The 19,587-nt window shown below is 39.4% G+C and overlaps 1 protein-coding gene across 1 annotated transcript in view; it reads right to left on the bottom strand.

Annotated features, from left to right (window-relative positions):
- Nucleotides 1-12,841, bottom strand: part of CLNK (cytokine dependent hematopoietic cell linker) — a 37,353-nt gene extending 24,512 nt beyond the window's left edge. Inside the window, exons 1-4 of the mRNA XM_059469966.1 lie at nt 12,778-12,841; nt 5,759-5,830; nt 4,703-4,752; nt 1,365-1,399 (exon numbers count right to left, since the gene is read on the bottom strand). Coding sequence (XP_059325949.1) covers nt 1,365-1,399; nt 4,703-4,727 — 60 coding nt within the window. The 5' untranslated portion in view covers nt 4,728-4,752; nt 5,759-5,830; nt 12,778-12,841. The remainder of the gene's footprint in view (nt 1-1,364; nt 1,400-4,702; nt 4,753-5,758; nt 5,831-12,777) is intronic.
- Nucleotides 12,842-19,587: the final 6,746 nt, after the last annotated feature.

Here is a 19,587-nt window from a genome sequence, read left to right as displayed (position 1 = left end):
TGAATCTCATATCCCCAATGTTACTTTCCTGTGAGCACACTCTATGTTGTAAACATCTTTGTTACAACATGAGGCAGACCTTCCAGAAGTGTTCTTTACAGTACATTGCAGGGTGAGGTTTGTCTTTATCACAGTACACAAAAATGTCACCACACCCTGGACAGACCCTGCAGGTACCTGGGTTTTCAGGTTCTTCTCTGCACCACTCTTTCCAGTTCAATATCAGTACTGTCAGCTAGGCTGAGAGTGGCTATTTTTTCAATCAGCTGTGCGAGCACTTTCATCTAGATGAAATCACTTTCATCTAGACCAGGCATGTACTTGTGAGAATGTCTTCTGGGAAATTTCAGAGGCCTGATAAAAAGCAATATATATAATATTTACTGTTTTCTTTCTCATTATTGTAGTCGTATTTCTGCTGGAAAGGAAATTACTTTTAGTTTGAGGAATTGATGAGATGTTCTTCATGTCATATTGACAATTCTTTACATAATCAGACCTATTATTTCCAAAATATGCTTTCAGATTGACTTTGTTTAATAATCTTTCCAGGTCCAAATAAATCCTCAGCATTTGCTTTCTTTCTTGGAAGAAATTGTGGTTACCACTGTTCTTTTCCATAATTTTAGAAACTCAGGACTCTGGAGAATTCCCAAAGAGAATAAATTAATATCTCAGAAATTTCTTAAATAATTCTTTAAGTGTCTTAGCATAAGTAAATAATTTCCTGACCATTCTTTCCTAATTCTGCTCTGTGCTGTTTTTGCATTCTATTCGGAATTAATGCCATAGAGCATCTGACTGTTATTAATCATTCTGTGAAATCTGAAGATAAGTATTGATTGCATCAAACTTCTTTAGTCATCCTTTGTCCAACTTCCTTATGAAAACACAGAAATTACAGTGCTTTATTTTCATATTTTTGTGATTTAAAAGGTATTTTCAGTCTTTTCATATGCGCCTGAACTGAAACTCAAACCCAGATTTCAAATACAAATGGAAAGATATTGAAATGTCCTCTGTTTGCTTTTCAGCTTTCATTTGTATTGCTTACATATTTAATCTTGAGATTTATGACTTACATCCTTGTTCAGCCTGACTCCTGTTATTTTTACCTGATCTTATGATAAAGGTGTATTTTAGATTCAGCCCATAAATGGAGAATTGGTGAGTCACTTCACCAGTCTAGATTCCACTAAAAAAAGGTAAAAGTTCTCATCTATAATTTAAAATTCTTATGCCTTATTTTGCATTAAAAACCAGTGATGATTGCATTTTTGTTAGTATTATAGCCAAGATGATATTAACATACATCAGGAAGTGAAAAAAAAAGTAAAATTTTAGGAAAAACATGTGGTACTTACAGAATTAAAGGTGTTAGCAGGAATAGTTCTCTTTTCTGTATAAAAAGGAGAAAAGCTGTCAGCAGGTCCCATTCTGTTGTAAATTATAGCAGTAGCTAGTAACTTATATAAAGGAATAAAGTCTGCCAACTGCAGTTTTTAGAGTATTTATTTACAATATTTTAGAGATATGGAAAAAAGGACATGAAGCAGGTCCACCCAGGGGCTTGTGGACCTGTACAGTGCATGAGGAAGTAGCTGCGTGGAAATGGGATTCACAACCATGAGCACATCTAAGCCCGCCCCCCCAGAAACACCCAAAAAAGGATGTGCTTGAACTCCTGTCCCTTTCCTGAGTTTTGCTTCTTGGTGCAGAACTTTGAGACCTCTGGGACCCCTGGTCTGGAAATCCCTCTGTGAATAGAAACGTGTTTTGTTCTCTTCGAAGCAGAAGAAAATCCCAAATCTGGGAACGCTCCAGCTCTCAGGCTACAAACTGTTCTCAGTGGTGTTTGTGTGCCCATGAAGCTGTCCCAAGGTACAGCCAGGAGAGCATGAGCTACAGGGCCAAAGAGCTGCTCAACAGAGACTCCCAGCCTCTGCACTTCACCTGATTTACACATTTAACCCAGTGACTCTTTAATGCAAAACAGCCATGGGTATGACCTTGCCCAGTATGTGCTCTCATTCTGGACTGTTTCAATCCTTAGCCTGCCTGTAACCTCACAAATCTTGAATCTCTGGCTAGATAATGACCTGATTTCAAAAGCAGAGCATGAAAGTCTTTCTATCACAATCAACCAATAACAAATAATTACCGCATGTTGTAATGCTTAGGAAAAAAGGGATAATTGTGCCCTGAAACACTTTTATGCTAAGGAGAGAGTTAAAATCAGAATTACTTCTTGTCCAGGGGTTGTACCCCATAGCTGAAGGGTATTAAGGACAGCCAGCATCCCACAACCCTCCCTTACAGCTGTGTTTTAGAAGAAGCAAGTTTCTGCCTAAACACCCTTTTTGCATTTGTCCCTCTGGTCCTGTGAGCCTGGTACTGCATATTTTTGTATACCCCAGCAGATGGCATTGAATGCTCATTTATTCAGTATAGGCAGTACTTTAATCTCTGCTTGCAGGATCATTTCTGGGTGACGGGGAAGGAGACTTATTCATGCAAGCTACTTGTCTGATTTTCTGTTCAGTTATACTGGTGCTAATCAGAAGTAAACCCAGTTAAAGGTGATACCAGTATAATAATAAAAATGCAGTGTCTTAATTTGTAGCCTTTGTACTTCTGTTCATAAAACAAGTGTGGCTGATTTATCCTCAACAATAAAAAATGAGTTACAGTGATAAACATCAATGCTATTGCCCATGCATTTCATGGCTTAATGCTAAAAAGGGACTGTTCAACACAAGCCTGTGGGGTGATGTATTGCTAGCCAATATCAGTTTACAATTTGATGTCCAGGTCAGTTTATCATCTCTTCTGTTCTGCATGAATCACTGGAGATGGGATGAACTCCATCTGCCTTCTTTCTTCTTAAGCCTGCTTTGCACTGGGCCAGTGAAGGGAGCAGCCCTGGTGCTGCTTTTCCATGGGTCTGCCCTCTACATAAGGTAACTGCCCAAATATTTGCTGTGTGCTAGCTGAGGAGTGCAAACCAGTGAGAAACCACTCTTCCTGTTATTTAAGAATATAATTTTCATTATGAAGATAGTAGCTGCAATCAGCTGGACCTTCTGGCATAATTTTTTTCACTGCAAGCTAAATATTTAAAGCTGGCACAGGCTAGAGTCTCCTCAAGTTATAGGGGACTCATATTTTATTCAGTCTGGAAATTTTTCATTGCTTTGCCTGGGAAATTGATATATAGAGACTATCACTTATAATAATAGTAAGATGTTATATTTCTGAGGCACACATGTGGGTGTGTTTCTGCCAGTTGACAGAGAATGCCTGAAGTCAAAGGACAAAATGGAAAAAATTATCTTCCCTTTAATTTGCAATGTAATAAAACAGTGTGTGCATTTTGTGGGAACATTAACGTTTCATGGTAACCTAAAAAAGTTTTGTTTAAAAGGGTGGCAGGTTAGGAATAAAACAAAAATCCAACATCAAAAATATGACCCTTTAAGTGGGAAAGCAGAAGGTAAATCTGTTCCCATTGGCTTCTCTGAATCTATGAGTGCACAGTTTTTTTTAGTCCCTGTGGTGTTTCAGTCAGTGGCAGAAAGGGATAAAGAATTGTGGGCTGTGATTTAATAAACTCTGTGATCCTGCAAGGGTGTATCCTAACCACTTCAGCAGAAAAAACCCTGAAGCTGGAAATGCTGCAAGGAAGAGCTGTGTAGATGTTTTCAGAGTGACTTTTTTTACTGTCTTGCCCAAAATTATGATGCAAAGCCTTGTCCTGCTCAGGTATGCAGGCATCTCCCTAAAGCATAAAGAGGGGCTAGACAAACAAGCCTCCTGAATAATACAGGTTTAATTGGAGTACCAAGTAAAAGATTAGGCAGGTTTCACTTCAGAGACATGAAAAAGGCGTGTGAATAAATACCAGTTATGGTGGGCATTTGGGCTAAGGCCAGCTATCCACAACAATAAAAGATTTACAGTTAGATGATTGATTGCTGGGTTTTATTTTTCCAAGAACACCTTTTTCCAGCCATAAACCTAAATCTTCTATATTGTATGGATATTGAATGCATTTAAGCAAACTAGCACTATAAAGATATGGTACATCAAATAAATTTATCTGGCTAGCTGTGCTATCTAACTTTTTAGTTAGATAATGTTATATGCTTTGCATTAAATGTTTCAGCTCAGCTACAGTTGTGAACTGCAGTATCATTTACAAAGAATTTAAGTAAATGAAGTGATTTGCTTTTGAAATTAATGTAGTTTAAACACATGCTTGCTACTGACGATAATCTGTCAGGGAAACAGGTTTAGAGATCCTATGTCATTGTCTTGTTGTTTTGGAACAGCAAACAGCAAAATACCTACTTTCAAAGGTAGCAGCAGAGGGAAAAGAGAAAGTTCCCTCAGTTTCTTTCTAGAAGCCATCAGCCAAGCTAATGTTTTCAGTCTGCATGAAGAGAATAACTTATTCCTAGTTTTTTGCAGTGTATACCATCATGAAGCCAAACATTTTTTGGTGCACAGTGGAAGCAAACATGTTTTAGTTGTCTGCATTAGTGGGTATCCCCTTAGTGGATATCCATTACTTTTCATTTTTTCTACCAATTCATTTTAATTTTTATGATATTAAAATGTTCAGATCTATCACAGACTTTTACTGGCTCTGAGTAAGAAACAGGCTACAGTACTTCCTTTTACAGCAGTGAACGAATTTTACCTTTCCGATGTCTATTTGGATTCATTACTTCATGTATGTTTGGCCAAGATCTAAATACAGAAAAACAGAAAAAAAAATCCCCTTAAATACTAGAAATTTCCATTGTTCTATGAAACTTCTAAAGAATCCAGTTTAAATTAATGAGTGAAAGTTGCAAGGATAAAGAGTGCATTTGAGAAATGACTTTGCAGATTTGGAAATTCAACAATCTTGGGTCAAACCTTACATTTTATGTTCACTTACAGCTCCAAGTTTGTTGCAGAGAGCTCTACTCATTTTGCAAACATTCATTGTAGACATAAATATTGTAACAGCCTTATTGATGCTTTACATATTCAGTGTATTATTGGAGGGATGAATTTCCTTAGGGAGATAGGAGCTAAAACTCTCTTTCCATGTGCAGCTGTGCTGCTCCACATGGCTCCCTTCCCATTCTGCCAAATAAGTATAACACTTTCCCTAGACCTGATGTGGTATTCTTGCATCCTCTTATTCCTCTGCCATGGAGAATATATGAGATATACTGGGTGTGGAAGAACCACATAAGCCCTACTCTGGTGCTGGTTCTCTCAACATGACCCTCTTTACCCACTGGACTGTAGCTAGACTGCCCCTGGAATTTACCCAGACTGTAGCTCTGTATCAGCCTGCCCAGCAATATTTGTGGATCACTGCAGTAGCAGTACTTAGTATTCAGAAGCAACATCAAAAGCTATTTTGCAACAAAGATTTGGCCAGGGATCGCATTAAGACTGCATTAATGCACATTCATTTTAGCTATAGCTAAGCATCCACCCTTGGAATTGCCTAAAGTTTGGGAAATACCACCACAAATCTCAGAGTTTCAACTAGCCCACTCTTACCATTACAAAATAACTTAGATTAGCAGCAGCTTTTGAGCTCAGGGTGAAGCTGAATGGTTTCCTGCTCAGTGAACAAGCTGTAAACCACACAAGATTGTGTACTAGAGTGTGTGATAATAGCATGGACACATCAATAATAAAACTTCTATTTATATTACTTATCAGTGATTTAAAAAATAATTTATTTACTTACTTATTTTTTGGCAAAGATGTTTTCCTGCTGTTTGAATCTGCTGGGTGATATTCTACTGTTTTCCTGTTGGCTCTGACAGAATTGAACAAAGTTTGCTGTTAGAGAGCAACAGTAAGTGGGAAAGAAATGCAACTGCAAGCAGAGCTCCAAAACTAAGTTTCAAAACTTTTCAATGCACATATGTAAATTATTTCCTTCTTCTCTATTTCAAACATTTTCATTCTCTGAATATTTTCCTGATGTTTTTTTTTTTTTCTTTTCAGCGATTTGGAAAAAAGAGCAATGATTTCCTGCTGAGGGAATGAAAAGCTGGAAACTGAATTCCTGCATCCACTGTTTTGGTTACATTAGAATAGGGTACTTATTGAATTCAACTGAATAGGAATTAAAACCCAGGGGCACCTATCCAAGATCTCTATTGCTGGTAAAATAGTTGCTAAACACCAGCAGTGTAGATACCAAAACAACAGAGCTCAGTTCTCTTGGCCTCTCTGGTTCTGATTGCCCTTGAGCCTCTCTTAGAAACAGAACTCCTTATGTTACTCAGATGAAATAATACTGATTTATAAATCCTTGAAACAAAAACTGAGATGATTTCTGCTTTTACCTTTTGACTACTGGACATTTGAGTCTTTTCAGCAAAAAGAGTTAGGATTATCCAGCAAATTATTCCTACAAATGCAAAGGTGGTCATGTCCTTTTGGACCTACCCAACTCATTTAAATTCATAGATCCCATAATCAGTGCTGTCAAGTCAGATTTCAGTTTTTCTTTCCAAACATGCTCCAAAACCTATTTGAAACAAACAACCAGACAAAAACCATCCACCCACACACAATTTAATCAATATTTAAATGCACACATTGCTAATGAATTTTTTTAACTGTCATGTTAGACAGTTTGTTATGGAAATACTAAAGGGCTTAAATGCAAAGATGCAAATTTTACAAGAAATACAAGATATGTTTATTTTCAGCTGTGGATTTAGCAGGAGAGGTGTGCCTGAGCAGTTGCTATAGCTATAGAGAATTTTGTATTAGTGGTTAAATCTGTACTGCAGTGATATGCCTCTGGAGCATGTCGAATATGAACAGGTAACTGATTTCTGTCATCTCAGTGCTCTTTATCATTCATGTATAATTTTTTGTCTTTTAAAAGAACAGTTTCATTCCTTGCAAAACACTTCCTGCAGCTCCCCCAAGGCAGTCTGTATTACAATTGCAAAAGGCCGTTGCATGAGTATTATACATACGGTGAACATAATTTTTGCGTGTTTGAATTGACTTCATTCCTCTCTGCCCCTTCCTATGGCAAATTTCCCAACATGTACCTGCAGAGTGACCTTCTGCAGGTTCTCCTTTGCCTGCAGCAGGGAGCTCCTTTGGTCTGTTTGGTAGTTTTTGTCTTTTGTGAGATGCAGCACTGAGGTTTGACTGAGATCTCTGTGAGTCTGTCAGAAATACACACATGTTACTGGTGACCAGTAACATAAATGGCTCAGGATTTATCAAAAACTTCTCATGACTAAGGCCATGAGGACATTTAGGACCTTCTGCATGTTCGATGTTAATAAAATCCTGACCTTGCTTTAAAAGAAGTATTTTTCACCATTTTTATTTGGAATATTGTTATGCCATTTTTAAAATCCCCTAATTATAGGGTCAAAGCATCTTTCCTTCATGGAATTTTCTTCATTCTCTGGTCAACACCACAGCAACATTATTTCCTCCTGCAAAAATGTGGGATTTTCTTTAATGCAATTTAGAACACTTTCCTCTCTTTTTACTTAAAATGTAGAATTTCATTTAGCTGGGTACGTTCTATAAGTTTTTCCATTTATGACACTCATACCAGACTGACCAGATACAAAATTCTAAGCTGTGTTTGTGATAGTGCGCACTAGAGGCATAGACAGAGCAACAATACCCATTCCTCTCAAGATTCAATGACATTATATATAGCCAGAAGAAATATTGGAGCAAAAAAGTGAGGACAGACTTCATTTTAGGCCAAGATTGACTCATATTTAAATGCTGACCAATTGTTATGGAGCACCTAGAGAAACAGAAATAACATTTACATTTAAGTCAACTGAATTCATCTTTATTGTTCTGTTGCAATGTTATGCTTAATTTATGATGAATTGATTGGATAAAAGTGTCTGTTTCAAAGATCTTATAATTTCCAAGAACCATGAAGTTATTAGGTAAATTTTAAGATACTCAATTTGAAACTTTATTTATTTCACAGAATTTAAGGGGATTGTTACCAGAGTAAATTTTACTTGTTAAGAATAAAAGTTGGCTAAGTACAGATGATAAAAAGAGACAAAAATCCACTTCCTCTTATTTTGATTGTCTCTCTTCTGTTTCAACAGTGAAACAACAAGAAGAAAAGTAGTGATCATATTTACTAGCTCTCCTCTGACTGCATGAAACACTGAAATATTGCCTGATGTTTTGTTCAATCAGTTGCTACATTGCAAAGGCTCTGCTGTATTCATGTCAAATCCTTCTTCATGACAGACTTTAAATTGCCTAATCTGGCCCAAAATAGCCAGAATTGCTTAAACATCATTTTGGTTATTTGGTTTTATTGCTACTTATTTTTACAGTTATTTGCATATTTATTTGGTTTTGCAGATATATTTGAGTGCTCCTATCATAGAACAGTCCTACTGTGACAGATGAGGCACAATTGTAAAATTAGTCCCCGTCCAAAGGATTCAGAAACCAAGGGAAAATAGGTGGATGCAACTGAAAAATGGAGATAAAACAACAAGCTGAAGGTAAAAGGAGTTTTTCTAGAAGGAAGGGAATAAAGCAAGGAGTATGCATCTCTGTGCTGACTGTAGACATCTAAAGGGGGTCAGTCCCCAGTTTGAAAAACAGGCACCTCTCAGGTCTGTGGAGAGAAAACCACATTTGTATTTCATATTTGCATTTCCATTACTACTATTGAAAGAGATCAATATTATATTTTATGGGCTACTTAAAACAACAAAAAGATCATACTATTTAGCACTCTGATTATACCAATCCATTGCTTATAGCTATTTTCTAAATAAATTTTACCAGGGTGGCTATTAAGGGATGCTCTCATTCAGAAACAGCTACTGAAGGTGATACGTGTACCATATATGTTGGTGTGATTGGACTGTGGGCCACTTGGCAATCACAAGGTCCTTCAGTTGGTTTGAAAGTGCGTTGTACTGTTCATTTTGTCTTCTGGTCACATCTATATCTGTAGATGCTTTTACTTCATAGCAGGGTTTGGGTTGGGAGGAGGTTTAGCCACCTTTGCTGTGGACCAGGTTAAGCAAAACTGCAATCAGGAGGGAAGAATTTACTTTGAAATAGTTTAAATCTAACAACAGTTAACATAGTCAAGAACTTCTAAGGAAGTGCATAGAAAAGGGTTCATTTTTGAAAATGATACCTGAAAGTAAGAGAGATTAGGAACCTGGCTTCACTGGGCTAGGTCACTCTTGATGAGCTTGGATTTCAAAGTTGGCTGAACACAGGTGTGCCTTTCTGTTTTGGGCGCCTGGTGTATCCTGCCTGGCCTGAGATGCTGCTCAAGAGGGCTGTAGGTCTTTTCCAGATCTTGGATTGAACTTCTTTGGCTGGTGCCTGTCAATTTGGACACCTCAAAGCAGGGTCTGAAATCTCAAGCTTGCTGAACAGGGACCTGCCTCCAGTCAGCACAGAGCAGCTGCCTGAAATGAGCCTTGGTGGCTGCTCAGGCTGCAGAGGAGGTGCAGCCAGTGCCTGCAGTACACAGCTGGGAGCGTTGGAAACACTTTCCTCTGAGGAAAAATGAAGGACAGCTATCCACCATCTTTTGTATGAAATAATCTAGTAGTCAGAGAAGGTATTTAGCTTTTGTACCGTGACTGTTACTGTGTCTTCCTTAGCTAATTGGTGTCCACTGAAAAGAGGTGCAGGAACCCAGTGTGGGCTCCTGCACCCCTTGGATCTTCCCTTACAGTTTGCTAATGTGCTGATGGAGGAGGGGAGGTTTCCTGCACAGTGCCTAGGCAGGTGATGAAGGCTTCTCACCAGAATACCCTGCAGTCCTCATCCTCTGGCTTGCAGCTCCCAAAAGGTGAGCCCAAATATTCCTGTTCCTGAATGCTGCAACTGAATGCAGGAGGACAACAGGAGAGTTTTGGAGAGGCACAGTTACCTCCCCAGGTATGTCAGATGTTTTTTGCTGTACAAGCTCAGGCTGGGATGGAGTTAATTGTGCTGAGAGCAGTGTGTTGGGTGCTGTACTGTGGATCTGTGACCAGAGCAGTGTTGACAACAGACTCTCTTTTGGCTGTAGTCTGCAGGGATATCCCACACTGCGCAGCATGTACTCAGAAAAACAAACAAACAAAAAAAAACCCCAAAAAACAAAACAAAAAAAACCCAAAAAACAAAAAACCAACAAAACAACAAGTGTTTTTTTTTTTTTTCTTTTTGGAAGACAGCCACTGCTCAGCTATTGCCTTCACACCGCTTGTTTTGTTTCAGGCTTTTTTTCTTTTTCTTTCCTTCACTTACTAAACCATGTCTATCTCAGCCCACAAGCTTCCTTATTTGCTTTCCATCTTTCCCCAGCCAGGGGCAGCCTGCTGCAGGCACAGCAGCAGGTAGGGATTACAGGAAAGGAGGGAAAGAGCCATTTGACCTTTCAGCTGATCACAGAGGGTTCAGGATCACAGTTTTGACACTGGCATAAAAATATCATCCAGGTCCAAGACAAAGGCCTGACCACTTTTATATAATCCCAACTACTGCCTTAAAATGGAGCTTTTTCTGTTCTTTTAATTTTTAAAGGTCAGTTCTATGAATCAGTAATAAGATCATCCATGGCAACATTGTACTCACTATTGGGATTTACAATAAATACTCTGTAAAACAGATGCTCTTCTGATTACCACACTTAAACTACTACAGACCTCTGTGTGCCATGTTGGAGGACACTTGTGCTGTTCTTTTTACCTAAAGTAAATGCTAGGAACACAATAATAAATATTAAAGGCTCTATTATGTTAGCAAAATTATGTAACTGACCACTTGCAAAACTAATTAGAATTTATGATTGGCACAATTAATTTCTACTCTCTTCTTCCTAAAAGAGTGCTCTGGGTTTCCCTGGCAACCTTTACAATGCTATATGTAAATACAGAAACCAATCTGCATGCCCTCAGTTCAGATAACTCCACAGAAACATAAACATTTTGAACAGCCATTAATTGTTGTAATGGTTAAATTCAGATTTTAGAAATGTCAAGTAGAAACAAGATACTGTAGTACCAAACTGCAAAGTGGCAACTCCTTGCAAGAATCATATAATCAGACTCACTTGGATTGGAAGAGATCTTAAAGATTATCTAGTGCCAGCCAACCTGCTGTGGGCAGGGACAGCTTCCCCTAGACCAGGATGCCCAGGACCCCATCCAGCCTGACCTTGAACACTTCCAGGATTGGGCATCCACAAATACTTAATGTATTTCAGTGCCTCACTACACTCACACTAAAAAATTTCTTCCTAATCTCAGATCTAAACCTCTTCTCTTCACTTTGAAGCCATTTCATTTTCCCTCATCCCATTCCTACATGCCCTTGTAAAGAGTCTCTCTCCATTTTCCTTGTAGGCTCCATCAGGCTGCAATTAGGCCACTCCAAAGCCTTCTCTTCTCCAGGCTGAGCAATCCCAATCTCTCAGCCTTTCCTTGTGGGAGAGGTTCCATCCTTCTGCTCATCTTGGAGGCCTCCCCTGGGCTCACTCCAGCAGGTCCATGTCCTTCCTGTGCTGGGGACTCCAGAGCTGGGTGCAGAACTCTACTTCCACATACACAACTGTAGAAGACATTGAAACTAGCTTTATCAGGGAGTCAAGTGCCTGGTGAATGTTATGAATGCCACTTCTCTACTACTGGTTAGGACAGTATTCAGGCTGACAGCTAGGATGCACAGAATACACTTTTTTTGTAATACAGCATCATCTCACGTGGAAGTGTTGTAATGAATCCTAGACAGGTGACTTTGCATTGGATGAGAGAAAAAGAGAACAAATGGTAAGCCATCGTGGCTGAAGTAAAGGTTGACTCTCTACAAGGTATGCTTCAAGCCAAAAGCCTGAAATCTTCCAGGAGGGGAAAATATTTCACTCAGTCTCAATTGCAAATTCTGACAGAAAAATGTCACTTTAGGCCATTGCTCCTCTGAAACCGATATTTGGTTTTGTTGTTGTGCATGGCACCATGCCTTGCAAAGAAATGCCAGGAAAAGATTCAGTGTTTGGCATGGTTTTCTTCCCACAACTTTTGTACTGATTAAGATAAAGCATATTCACACAGCGGTGGAATAGTATGGGTCATTTCAAGCCAAACGCTGCAATATAATTTGAACCACATGGCACAGATTTCTTGGGGAGGTGCGTCATGAAAACTTTGCCTCTGAATAAGGTGGTTAGAACAATGAGCCTGCCCCCTCCTTGCTTTACCCTTCCTGTGTGTTTCCCTAATGGTATGCATTGCACAAGACAGTATTATTGCTTAATTCATAATATGTACTTGCTTAATGACAGCATCTCTCACCTCAAGTCCATACATTTGAGACCAACCTGCTTTTAAAGAATCCACAGCATATTGGAAGAGACTCACAAGAATGATCCAGTTAAACTCCTGGACCACAGGACAACCCAAATTTAGTCAGGTTCCTATAGCCTGATGTTGCATACAAATAGAAAGAAAGGTCTTATAAAATCAGGCCTTACTCTGCTAAATTACCAGCTGGCCTGTTACTTCTTCTAAGTGCAGCTAGCTAACTTCCCATGTGAAAAATCATAAGAATGAAAGCAGTTAATACAACAAGCTATTCTGGTAAGAAAACTGTTTGCACCTGTAAACAAGAAATCTATTCCATGGGAATCAGCGAACAAAACACATAAACTATGTTGTCTTATATATCAAGAGTTTTACTATCATTATAGTGCAAGGATTCCATATCACCAGAGTTTCATACCTCCTCAATGTTTCTCACAGTCAGCTCCTCTAAGCACTGCCTGTTCCTGGTCCTTACAGTAATCACCATCTGACTCTGGATCCCACCAACCCACTCTTTTATACCACTGTTCTTATTGGCTACAGGTGTGGCCTGTTAAGATCAGGCCTGCTCCTAATCTTTAGTAACTGGTCCAGCTGCAACTCGTTGGGGGATAAGATTTACATTCTATACCACCTTCATTTACCCATACTGTATCCCCCTACAAACTAAAAATATAGAGAGATTTGACAGAGGTACGCCCTGGCCATTCACCAACCAATGAACTGAGCGTCATTGCTAACCAGTTGGGTCTAACAGTGCCTTCTGATATTTCCTATAAATAGGAGATTTGTGAATAAAGAAAGGGACTTTTCTGCAAGAATAAACTGAGTCTCAGCTGCTTTATTGCAAAGGTCTGAACTACTGGTAGATTGTCAGGCAGTGACTGGCTGGCTGAAGGGATGTCAGGCAAGACAGGGTCTGTGGGTACCTGAAAGGTAACCACAGATATTTGGCACTTGGGAGAATGCTGCTGGGAGGCCTGGGTACCTGTAATTACTGTTTGTACTACTGTGCTTCTTATGCCAAGCACTTTCTTATCTAAAATAACAGCTCTGCCATGGCACAGCATAGAGCAGAGAGATTAGGCAAACAGTGGATTGAAAGAAAAATGTTTATTAAGAATGAATAAAAATTGCCTCTCAGTAAGTTTTGCTAAACTCATTGGAAATCATGTATTCTATGAGAAGATGAGTAAGACTACAAAAGAACCAAATCTATCATATGGACAATGTTTTCACATTTTCCAGTCCAAGCAGGTAAATACTAAACTGACTGGACATGACCGAGGGAATTCTTTATGCATGTAAAGTGGTTTATAGTAACATAATAACAGTAAAAACAACAAAAAAGATGCCTTTGAAGAACTGGTGGTTTGTGATCATAGAAATGGAAGTCACTGAATTACAATGCTTCGTCTGAATTTGTTCCTGGGATGATATTAACACTTTGTAGAGGTTTAGGGTTGCATCACTATGACTACACTAATTTTTGCCTTCCCTGGCTTCTGTGCAAACCCTTGAGATATTTCACATCTAAATCATAGAGGATTTCTTCTGGAATGAAGAGAAAAGATGTGAATGGGCAACAAATGTGTTTTAATTTTCATGAAGATCCTTGTAAAAAAAGCAGTCTCAGAAGACACAAAAAAAATTTGAAAACATGCCATCTAAAGATAATTCTACCTACAGTGTATGTCTTTCTGAATGGTCATATATGTATTTTAAATTATTTTTTGTTTTGTCCCTCTCATACAGTTTTCAGACTTTTTCTGTTTCTAACCTGCCAAGTTATTTTTACTCTTTAAGTTTGTACAGTAGAGTATATCACTGATCTCTGTCCCTGCATCTTGTAATGGAGGGTGCAAATCCCCAAATGACCTGGGGAAATCAGAGGGAAAAATATTTAACTTTTTAAGTCTCTCACTAGTCCTTGAAATCTTGCAGTTATGACCTGGCAGACATTTTGGGGACTGCTTCATGTGAAAATGGAAGTTGAAGCCTTCTAGTTTTCTACTATTTTCACCCACCTAAGGAATACCCAGGAATCCCAGCCTCAGTAGTCAGAGGAGTTTATTATCTCCCTCTTCCATGGATGAGCGACATCCCGGGAGCAAACAAGAAGTCAGCAGATGAGACTGTGTCTCAGGGGATGGGCGCCAGGGAACCTCAGGGGTGCTGTCATTACATGTATAGATCTTTCTAGCACATACCAGAGGCCAGAGTCTGGCAATCTGCCCCACAGCCCCAGGCAAACCTACTGTTTCCGCAGACACTGGCTTAGAGTTAAGTGCCTGGATCAAAACTCCCTCCTTATTCCCATCATGTCGGTGGCTTACTGCTTCTCTACCACAGCAAATCATGAAACAACCTGAGCCTACCTACTGCATATGACAGGCAAGTAACGAGGCAGAACTTGAAGAAAATGCCATTTCTGTTCTTCCTTGCTACCTGCTGTCAGGAAGGAGCTAGCAGGTAAGCAGCTTTTAATTTAATTTCACTCTGAGTCAAGGTGGACTAATCTGCATATAAATGTAATAATGTAAGTCCTTGATCCCTCCCTCACAGACACAGAACACAGCCTAGAATGTGACTCTTAGTGTCCAGGGAGAATAAAATTACCCTGCCCAAGGTTGGGGAGAAATATGTGCCTAGTGAAAAGAGCAGGGTACACTGGCACAGCTACTGTCCCCTAAACCTATATCCACATCCTTAGTATCTGTGCGTCCAACAGTGTCACACTGTATTTACAGGTTGCCAATGAAATCCAGTTTAAGCGAGGATAAAAATGATTGCTTCAAGTGTTATCCCAGGAATGGCTCCCATGCTGTATTACAGGTAAGTATAGCGGGAACTCTTCCAAGTAGAAATGAAAGCAAGAAAGTACCTTCAAAGCTGTTTCATTTTTTTTTTTAATAAGCATATTGATGGAGTTTTTGGATCATCAGCAAAACACAAACAAAAATAATTAATTTTATTATTTTTCCTTTTTAAATTACCTCATTGTATTTTTTTTTAGAAAAACAGCTGCTGGCATTTCCTAAACACAAATTTCTTTGGGGAGAACAACAACTCATAAGCCAGAGGTTTCTGCAGGGGATTTCTGACCGGAAAACTGTGTTTATTAATTATATGTAAATTTCATAGTGTTTTGATGTCTTGATCTAGCAATCTGTAGAACTCACACTGAAAAATCAAATGTGAGAAAGGCTTAATTTGGGAGGAAGTGAAGAGACTTTGCTGAATAGATTATATTTACTTATTTAAACATTCATATCACTCAGGCTGGGGGTCTTAAAATATAAATTACATGGCTGAATTAACCTGCTATTGACTCAGTGTCAGCACTCATGTTTGAGAAGAGTAGCTTTTCTCTGGCTGTAGCTAAGTGCCTCTGAAAATAAAAAACCCACAAAAGTCCTCCTCTTCAGAACAATTCTCCCTTCCTCCCTCTCAATTATCCATCTTGTCATAAAAGCTCATGTTCCTGACCTGTCCTGCATTGCAAGTGGCATCTGCTCCTGACTAATCCCAGACTAAGCCTCTCCTCACTTTTGGCCACATTTGTGGCTCTGGAGGTGTAAATGCTGCAGCAGTCACGGCTGCTCATGCTGCTGGCTACCCCAGCTCCTGGCTTCCTGGGACTTCATCCATGCAATGTCAAAAAAGTGTGTGAAAAATATCTGCAAATAGAAACTTATGCTGGGAAAGTCGGTCAAATGAGAACAGATAGGCTCCACTGCAGGAAAAAAGATACTTCACCAGTGTCTTTGGTGAAAGCTGAAAAGAGTTATGCTCTGTTTTGGAGTCAAACTTAATCCATTTACAAAAAATTGAAAGTTTCATTCAATATACGTCCAATATTAATATTGTTGGTATTCTTTCTCCCATTAAAATATGGGACGAAACCTAGGGAAAGACATCTGGGAGAGTCAAAAGGAAGGCACCATTTATCCTCTTCTGCCTTGCCTATTACCACACCAGACTCAGAGGTTCTTCACTGTCCATGAATGTGTCACTCTTCGTCCTACTTTCAGCTAACCCACTGGCACAGTAAAAGTGCAGCCTCTGCTGCTTGTCCCTGAGGCTGTTCCAAATGAAACCAGCTGATTTACTCTCGAGGCCAAGATCCCTGCTCCTGTACCCAGCTGGCCTTACTGTGATTGTGTGCCCAAAGGGGTGGCTTCAGAAAAGTCCTGTGAAAGACTGGATAATTTTCCATCTAGTTCAACAGATTTGCTAAAGCTGACACTTTGGTGTCAGCTTCAAACATAGTATTACTAATATCTAACACTCAATAATGTCAATTACAACCAAAACCTCTTTGGAAGGGGGATCCACGTTCAGTATTTGCCCATGCTAAATTGACAAACAAAACCCCATCTATTTTTCTGAAGGAAGAAGATTAGGTAAGCCCTTCATCCTTGCTTTAGATCAATCTGCAACTTATTCCTGTTCAAGCCCAGAAGTAAAAAACTCAAGAAATCTATCTTCATTTTTCTTTTTTGCCATTGTTGTGCAACCCAACAGGCAGCTAAATTAATTCACAGCTCTCATCCTAGTGTATACTGATCTAGAAATAAACTGTGCCTTTTATTATATTTATTTTTTCCCTGAGTGAAACTTAGCCTTAACTGTGTTTGAGTGAAGCCTTTCATAGACCTAACCACCATGCTACTGTTGTCAGCCCACATCCTAATTCTGGGGGTTTATCTGACACAGTTTAAAGCTATCTCATAAATCTATGCCTTTAGCCTCAACCCCAATTCTGAAGCCAAAAGGTGGTTCTTGTCAGAGGCTCTTGCCACCACTCATCTTTTGCTGCAGGACCCTGAGCACACTGATAGTCCTTTAAAGCTCTGACCAGCCCACCACCCTGGCCCAGGATCCCATTTCAGTCCAAGGGGGCTCTCAGGCCCTGCACAATGAATTCACAGAAATTCCAGGCTCCAGCTCAGCCAAGGCCATGCCAATGTCTGCTCATGGACCCTGTTGATTGATACCCCATCCTACAAAGGACTTCCCAGCATGATTTTGATCCTGCCCAATAACCACGGTGCTGTGTCTGACCCTTCCTACCCCCATCAGACAAGGTCAGAACCCTGACCAGAAAACTGACCCCCCATGTTAACCCTGCCCCTGCCTCACTGCCATGAATTTGTCTGATCTGGACCCTGAATCTGGCTGTCACTGCTTGGCAAAGCCCGTGCTCTGGCAGTTCTATAAATTCCCTTGACTCCTGATTCTGCATCCCTTGGGGCAGTTTTTATCCAAGCTCTACCAGTCCAATAAAATTTACCATGATATTTAATTCACTTCATGCTCATTTAATTCCTTACCTCTGCCCCAGACACTACTGTGTCTCAACAAACCATATCCATTTGTAGAGTCACATTTGTCATCCCTATGGGTCTCACTGTCATTCATCAACCATCTTCTTACTGCTTACTCTCTGAGAATTTTACACTAACTCTGATTCTGGTAATAATTATAATACAGCCTCAAACCACACAGGTTCTTTGTCCATAGCAGCAGCAGCATTCACTTAACCTCAAACACCCTTCAGACACCTGTAATAAACCAGTTCTGGTTACTTTAGGCTCAAACTCCAGTCCTAGATCTGATTGTGTCCCACTTTTAAGTGCTTGTGTGAATTAAAAGGTAAAATTCTAGGCACATAGTTATTGAAATAGAAATGTTTAGCATGTAAAGGAAAGCAGATGGGAAGGACATAATGAATGTGTTCAGATCAAAACCATAGGAGCATCAGATGCTCTACCAGTTGCTGGAATGTTGACCTTAATAGAGCCATGACAACTCTCACAAGCTGAGCTCTGCACCACAGGGCAGGCAGAGTCATAATGGCTTTGAACTGTGTTTTCCACTTCTCCCTAATGCAGGCTACAGCTATGTCAGATGTACGTAAATTGCCCAGAATGAAGAATTAGAATGAAAAAGAATATTGCATTGGAGAGGGAAAAAAGGATAATAAGAATTACAAGCATGTATTTGCTTTGATAGAGTAAAATAAAAACTAATATTTCGTACAAATGTATTATAATTTTTGCCTAATTCCCCAGTCACTGACCATCTAGAAAATGGTCTGGCATTTTCCAACATCTCACAGAGAGCATTACTTTAAAACTTTCACCATAAACTGGAAAATCCAACATATTTTGATAATAACAGATGGTTATGAAGTGAATATGCAGCTGTATGTCACTCCTGGGGCTTTATGGCTATTCAGAAGTCACTTGAATTATATGCTCATGGTTAATAACATCAGCAGAGCCACTCCAGTTAATTACAGCACTATAGTTACTCCATGCTTCTCTATTATACTTTAAGTTGCAGTAAGAAAAGGGCAACCATATAATCCCTCCAAAGACATTGTACTGCCCTTGTTAAAAAGACTGGAAAAGCTTCATAGCTGCAGACAAAATGTAGACCCCAGTATGGAACAAGAGATGCTCTTTAATGTCTCTTGCACAGAGCAGCAGAATTGACAATAATTCCAGCCTGGCCAGATAGCAAACATTGTATTGCTTCTCATTGTGGGCTAATAAAATGGAATGCTCCCTCTTGCCTAGAGAAGGAGGGAGGAAATGGGAGGTGTAATGAGTATGCAGAAAGGATTCTCAGGAAGCTTCGAGCTGCCTCCAGTTTAATTTCACTTTTGTTCCTGATTTCATCTCATTCTCTACATTTTTGTCCCTTTTAATTTCATTTTGAAGGACAGGAAACACATAAACAAAACCAAATGCACAAGAATGCTTTGTGTATGAAATAATTCAGACAAGGCAAAATAAAGCTATTTCACCAAGAAAACCTTAAGGATTTTTTTAAGATATCTTTTTGCCAGTAAGGCTGTAAATTATTGACTTAGATTTTTCATTAAAAATAAAAGGGCAAACTCTGAAGTACGCTTCAATTCAGATGAAACGAATGCCATGACTAAAAATGGAATTGATAGCCTCCAAAAAAGCCAGTTCTTAACATATTTTTCCAGTCCTATTGGCTCAATACACACTGTAGACAATGGACCAGCAGGAGTTTTCCTATTCTGTCCCTTGCCTACCTCTACATCCTTTGTTTAGGCTCCACACTCAGGAGATGGAGAACGACAGAACCACATTATCTGTGGGTCAGGGATAAGGGGAGGGGGGGTGTGTCTCTGGATTAGTCTAGGAGATATTATTGAAGCATGTATCAGTGGAATTTCTATTAAGCA

Source organism: Ammospiza nelsoni, chromosome 4 (assembly GCF_027579445.1).
Source record: "Ammospiza nelsoni isolate bAmmNel1 chromosome 4, bAmmNel1.pri, whole genome shotgun sequence".
Taxonomy (NCBI): domain Eukaryota; kingdom Metazoa; phylum Chordata; class Aves; order Passeriformes; family Passerellidae; genus Ammospiza; species Ammospiza nelsoni.
The sequence above is the reverse complement of the archived record's forward strand: the minus strand, read 5'-3'. Positions and strand labels throughout refer to the sequence as shown.